The sequence below is a fragment of the Elephantulus edwardii genome, unplaced genomic scaffold (assembly GCF_000299155.1).
Source record: "Elephantulus edwardii isolate Elephantulus edwardi_28Jun2011 unplaced genomic scaffold, EleEdw1.0 scaffold00143, whole genome shotgun sequence".
Classification (NCBI taxonomy): Eukaryota; Metazoa; Chordata; class Mammalia; order Macroscelidea; family Macroscelididae; genus Elephantulus; species Elephantulus edwardii.
Window position 1 is genome coordinate 4,833,036 of NW_006399893.1, and position 7,113 is coordinate 4,840,148.

Genomic DNA, 7,113 nt, shown 5'->3' on the forward strand with positions numbered 1-7,113 from the left:
AACTCAATGTCAGAAACATGATTCGTATATCAAATACGATCTTCTCAGTTACTTTCCAGAATATGTTATTTTAAAAGTAACCTTCCAAAATACATTCCCAAGGTAGTCTCATTTCAAGAGCAATGCTTATCAGGTGCATCATTTGGATCCTTCTTGTCACATGTTGCTACTGTTGATGCTTTTTGTAGAGAAACAACCAATATTTCTAGAACTTAGCCACCTTATAGGAAAGTGAGGGTTTTATAATCAGTTTGGCTCTTGAGATTACGGTACTCATGATTGAAACAAACACATTTCACACTTAAATATGCTTCTGGTGTTTTGAATTTGAAAACCTGGTGCGGGAACTAAGGTTCATTGCCAGAAACAAAAGGGATCATTTACCCTGAAGAGCTGGGCTTGGTTCCTAAGCATTCTAATTATATACATATGTGCCTCATTCCCATTTCCATCACTGTGCAAAGAGTCAGCCAGAAGATAAGTACGGAGTCTCACTATGGTAATTGTAGTCAGGACAGACCTTCTGCACAAGTTTGTAATCAACACTGTAAAAGGCAATGTAGATGCAAATGACCTTGAAGGGCTTGGAACACAACCAAGAGACGTGGCTCTGAGTCTGCTCCTGGTAGCAGATCTTGGAAGGGTCAAAGTTGCACAGGGCAGTCTTCTTCGCCCGATCTGTTTTTTCATATTCAATGCGACAGTTAAAAGACTTAGATTCTTTGGTCTCCAAGGTAGACTGGGGTGAAACTTCAAATTCCACCACCTTGGAAGGAGGAACCAAGCTCACGGAAACATTGCCCAGGCCTGTTGAATTATGCCGAAAATAAACACTGAAGGTTCCATTTCCATGGTCGACAATTTTCCCTGTGATGAGGAGGTTGAGTTTGACAGTTTTGATGTTGGAATGAAAGTCACCCCATCCAAACATTTTCTTAAATTTTCCTGTTTTGACTATCGGCCTCCGTTTAGTTCTTGCCAATGGCTCCTGCGCTTCTGTGATGTTGGCCAGCCAGTCCCAGAAGTTCTCCATGCTGTCCGCATAAGCCAGCTGACCAGGCTTTGGCACTGGAGACTGCTTTACAAACAGGCGCAGTGGATTGATGATCCTTGAGTGTACCACGTTTCCAACCAACGTCCCGGGGCCATCTTTGTCTTCCCAATCCAGCCCCTCTGTGGCCTGCGCTACATTTTTACTGTCACAAAACAGCTGATTGAAAAGAGAAAAAGAGAAATAGATTTTAGGTTAGGTTCTGCAAACATACAGTGAATACAAGATGATTCCAACAGTACCTGCATTCTTATTAAATAGCAGTTCACACACACAGCTGGGCATAACAGCGTGACAGGATAAGAGTTATTTCAGGCAATGTAGACCAGTGTGAACACAAATTAAAATGATGAGATTAAGAAGAGAGCACTTGGATTGATGTGACTTAATTGGTTTCCCAATATTTACAATTTTATCTTCATAGATTGGAGGAAGGCGGATATTTTTACCTCTCTCTCATTTGTTTGAATCATTAAATTTGTGAGTGCCTCTTCCTATCACCAGAAGGTAAAAAGAAACTCATTCCAGAAGGTTGAGGATTTCTACTAGGGAGCAAACCTCATAGTTTTAAAACCATTACTTAACCATAATATACTGATACATTTCTGTTAAATATATTTATAAATATTAAAGGTCTACCTGGTGGCAAAACCCGTAAGGAGTTGCATTGCTAAGCAAAGATCATGCATGAAGGGGTCATAATAGGCATAGATCCATGGTATTTAATGATATAGAATACAATGTACATGAATTATTGTAATGTAATGAAACAACGTAAATAGAAAGTATATAAAAACAGCGTATATGAATTGAACAGAATGTAAAAGAATTATTGCATAAAAACCAATAAAAATATTTTTTAAAAGGATCATGCCTCTGGTGGTTGAAATGTACAAACAGCTCCTGGTAAAAAAATTAACAATCTTCTCCCATGATATTAAACACCGTGAAAACCCAAGAGAGAGTCAGGAATGAATAGGTTCTGACTCAAGGGCAAAAGTGTTCCATCTGTATCTAAAGACTGTTATATAATTTCACTAATACAGAAAAAATCCATTTCTTGTTCTAGAATGAAAAAGGTAGGTGCACAGTGATAGAAAATTCTAGAAAAGTTTTTATTGGAAAAATATAAGATCAATTGGCAAATAAATGTTTCAAGAATATTTTAAAGATTAGATGGAATAATTTAGTAGATTTTACTACAACTAGGTTATACTCTGAAAGACAGGACTGCTAAGAACTAGGAAAACAAGAGAAAGTAGAAATACATCAATTTTATGGATTCCACAACAGTTTTGGTCAAATCATAGACACAAAGGTTTTTCTTAATTTGTATTTGATTTTTCTTTTCATTCTTTTTATACTATGAAAGTTTGCATGACTTTTGGAAATCATTTAGCTAGGTCAATATGGATTCTGAGAGACAGGATCACTGCATGCACAAAACTGCCACCCGGGATGAGTATTTACGGATGAGTTATGGAGTCTGGGAAATAGAGGCTTCTGGTGGAAACATTGAGAGCCTCTTATCTCTAATGGCATAAACCACTCGTAGGATTCTACACAAAACTGTCAGCATGATAAAAAGGATGAGGAATGAAGCAGTGCTAAATTTTTGTACTGTTTCTCTAGCCCTTTGCAATTTGCAAAGCACCTGGAAAAATCTGTTTCAGATTATATGCAAATCCAATTTGGCAAAAAAGGAAAACAGAGCCTGGAGTACAAATATCATACTCTTAAATATATAGTGCATTTTAATAATGTAAGGGTATCTTTTATAGGCTCACAAAAATTCAGACATATAAGCTTTGACTAAAACTTAATCTGGTCACATTAGAGTAAGGTTCCAGTGACTCAAGGGTACAAATGTTTTCATATAGTCGCCCTTTTGATTAATCTCCTGAAGGCCTTTTCCTCACTTCTATTGTTTATTGCTTTTTCCTCTTCTCTTCCCTTAAATTATGGAGATGTGGCAAAAGGGCACACTGATAGTATGCACGTTATCACTTTTTTTAGACCATGTTATGGTCTCCAAATGATTGTTTACATATGATAATAAATCCATATTACCTCTTCTTGTGAGCTTACATATTGTAAATTAATGTCCCCACCTATCACATTTCTAACTATTAAGCCAACAATTAGCCAATCTGATCAAAGCTGTATGGTACATTTAAAAACATAGACAATTCTCACAAGGATTGCTTTCCGAACCTACGCACAGTTCTCAAAATTATATCACAGAATAATTCATAAGGAGAAAAGTAAACTCAAAAAGGTAAATATAAGGTTTCTTAAAATTGGAAGACAGCAGCTCCTTTCTCAACTTCCTCCTCTGCTGGTGTGACCTGTTCACCCCTCTGTCACAGCTTCTTTGACTGCATCACTGCTGAGGGCACTAGACCACATCCCAGCTCTCTGTGGATGGTTGTACGACCTCTGTGCCTTGTGCTCCTCACCAGGGCTGGTATGGGCTGCAAGGACCCTTCCTGCCCCCTACTCATCCAACCACTCCCAAAAAGGACACAGCACGGTCGGCTGATGTCTTGCTGAACTTTGTTTTCTATCTCCTTTGCTAGTTTGTTTCAATCACTAAGTCAAAGAATGAATAGGAATTACTGAGCCCACTTCCTGGAAGAAGGCATTGAATGACTGATGGCTTTTTAATGGTCGAGTGGAGAGTTCCTTGCTCCTACTCCAGAACTGTCTCCAAAGGGTTATAAGAACTCTCGGGCCTCTCAAGAAAACTGATTAATGGTTAATCAAGCAACTTGTTCAGTGCCATGTAGTAAATTAATGAGCAAATAGAAATCAACCTTCTCAACCCCAGAGCATCAATCAAATGTTTCCTCATGTTTACAGTTGTGCTGGCATCTGAGTCGTGTCCAGATTACAGGCAGAGGTGAGCTTTCTTTGCCAGTAAAAAGTGTTTGGGGATCTTTGATTCCAACCTACAAAACGAGTCAACAAAGGGAGCTGAATGTACAGAGAGTCTGACAGGGCCCCTCACTCGTGAATACTTTCTATGATACAACATGCTCGGGGCTGACTGAATGTGCTGGCAAACCACTCTATCCCAGGCAAGATTGTTAGATGCTCTCTACACACTGGGCTGGATTCCTGCCACCCCGGTTACTTTTGTACTTCCTAGGGCTCTTCATGCTAATTTCAGCCTCACTGCTGTCTTTTGTCTCATCATATTACAGCAGTAATGCAAAAACATTTAACAGTGAGCACAAAATGGAGTTTCAAAAGGGGGGAAAAGAGGAATCACTGTGCTTTATCTGTTTGAACATTGCTTGATTTCAACACATTTATCAAAGCTTAAGTAATTTATGTCTTGGCAGGGTGTATCAATTTCACAAAGCACACACATTAGCTAGATACAATGGTATCATATTAGCTTTTTCTGCATCTTACAGAGCAGCTCAAAAAGATTAATAAAAGCTCAAACCTTCATCAATTAAGTAAAGCAGGTGGTAGGGAAGGAATAGAGGAATATAATTGTGTTTCATTTCAGTTCTTTTGTTTTTAGGAGAAAAAAAAAGATGACAGGTTTAAATCATTCATCATAGCAAGCTCAAGTTGAATTTCACTGATAATTAAATGCATTTTCCCCCCAAAAGACAGAGAAGATGCAATAAATTCTAGAGCCACAGATGTGAGAATTGTCACAAATTATGGAAATAATTTCTAAGCTAAAAATCACCTTCTTCTGCAAACATTTTACAAGAATATTCCGTTTTCAAGTTTGTTAGTTAAGTATTTTAATGAACATTTCAAAATCATTTTAGTTCATAAAAAAGTTCTAGAAACAGCAGAAAGTTCTCATATGACCTTGAACCTAATTTTCTTAATTGTTAACATTTTAATGACACGAAACTTACCACTACGAAGGAGATAATATTGATACAATATTAATATTTAATGCCTACAGTTCACAGATTTCCTAGAATTTTCTCTAAGGTCTTTTATTGTTTCATAATGCCATCCAGGGTCACAGAACAGGGTTCCCAAAGCCATGTGAAGCCAAAATTAAGATTTACAAGACTGTAAATCTTAATGGAAGCAGGCTGCTTAACATAGCTCCTTTCGAGCTTCTAGTGGGTTTGAACCACCAACCTTTCAGCAACTAGCCCAACAGGTAACCTACCCACCACAATGTGTTTAGTAGCAATAAATCCTTAAATTTTTCTGGGCTGCAATAGCTTCTCAAATTCCTTGGGTTTTGTGACCTTGAGCATTTAAAGAAGTATTGGTTAGGAATTTTTATAGATTGTCGTTCAATTTAGATTTTTCTGATTTTATTTTTTTTCATGATTGAATGGGTTTATTGAGTTTAAGGGGAAAGAACACAGAGAGAGGTGAAGTGTCATTTTCATCACATCCTGCCAAGGGTTCAGGCCATCAGTAGGACATTATCACTGCAAATGTTGTCCTCAATCATCGGGTTTAGATAGAAGAAGAAATTTTTTACTGTTTTGCTTTCAAAACTCTCATAATGATTGCAGATCTGTCACAAGCAATTGTAATTTACGTTTCCTTCAATGGCACCTGTTTCAGAATTAACTTTTGTTGCTGTTAGGAGTTCTTACACACCTCTTCACAAAAACCAAATTGACTTGTTGCCAACAATTTGTGTAGACTCTGTCTCATGGCGACACCATATATTACAGAGCAGAACCATTCATGGTGTTCTCTGGGCTGACCTCTACCAACACTGATCATGAGGCCTTTCCCCCTTGGTGCCAATGTATGGATTTGAACTCCCAATCTTCACGCTAGTATTTAAGTGTAAACCATTTGCATCACCCAGGGTGCAAGTTACAGAATTATCTAAAATAACTGCATTCTGGAAACAATAAATTATTTCTACATTATACTGACAACTGTACATGTTGCAAATGTTTCTTTGTCATAATTATGACGATTATGACTATTTTACTATTCTTTCTCTGGAAAATTAGACCATTTAGTCTATGAATATTTAAAATAGCAATATAATTAATTGTGGGAAGATTGGCAGCATCATGATGGATGATGAAGAGATTGAAATTGTTGACAGCTTCAGTTTGCTTGGCTTTACAATCAATACTCTTGGTACCAAAAGCCAGGAAACTAAAAGATGAATTGCATTGGGGAAGCCTGCTGTCAGAGACCTCTCCAAGGTAATGAGGAGTAACGATGTCAGTCTGGAGACCAAGGTGTGCCTGATACAGGCCATGGTCTTTGAAATTACTTGCTATGCATCAGAGAGCTGGACAATGACTAGCGATGATAGGAGAATTAATTCCTTTGAGCTGTGGTGCTGAAAAAGAGTACTGAATATACTATGGACTGCTATGAGAACAAAGGTGTTCGTGCTGGAGAGGGTGAAACCAGGCTGCTCCTAGGTGATTGTGAAGTTCGGTCTAACATATTTTGGACATGTTGCAAGGCGGGATCAGTTCTTGGAGAGGGACGTCATGGTTGGAGGGTGGAGGGACAGTGCAGGAGAGAAAAATCCTCGATAAGATGATTGATTCTGTCTCCGGGGTAATGGGGATAGATGTGTCGGAGACAATAAGATTGGCAAGGGATAGAGCAGGGTTTAGGGCTGTTGTACATAGGGTCGCTATGAGTTGCAAACAACTCGATGGCACAAAACAACAACAGTCTCTCTATTAATTTACAGACCAGTCCATTTTACTTTGACTCTGTATTTTCAAGAAGTCAGTGTCAACATTTAGATAAAACCTGTAATAAAAGGAATGGCATTGAAGAAAGAAATGTTACAAAAGATTGTTCTGTGTATCTCAGAATACCTGGTTTCTCAGATGTTGTTGTTGTTTTTGTGTACCATTTTGTTGGAACTGACCCATAGCTGACCCTTCAGTGGGTTTTTAGAGGCAGTAAATTGTATGGGAGAAGACTGCTCAACTTTCTCCTGCAGAGCAGTTAGTAGATTCAAACCATGTTCCCTTTGTGTTGGTGGCCCAACTCTACCACTAAGCTACCAGTTAGACAGATCTTTCCCACACTTTTGGTACAACCTTTTTTATTTTTTTAAATAAATTTATTTA

At 38.1% G+C, this 7,113-nt stretch overlaps 1 protein-coding gene across 1 annotated transcript; it reads right to left on the reverse strand.

Moving 5' to 3' along the window:
• Window positions 1-429: 429 nt before the first annotated feature.
• On the reverse strand, window positions 430-1,204 carry LOC102844526 (neurexophilin-2-like). The gene has a single exon (XM_006894450.1). It carries the CDS (start codon window positions 1,031-1,033, stop codon window positions 467-469), a length of 567 nt encoding a protein of 188 aa, XP_006894512.1. The 5' UTR covers window positions 1,034-1,204; the 3' UTR covers window positions 430-466.
• Between the last annotated feature and the right edge of the window lie 5,909 nt (window positions 1,205-7,113).

Coding starts and splice junctions, on each gene's coding strand:
- LOC102844526 (XM_006894450.1), bottom strand. CDS start 1,033: ATGGAGAACTTCTGGGACTGGCTGGCCAACATCACAGAAGCGCAGGAG.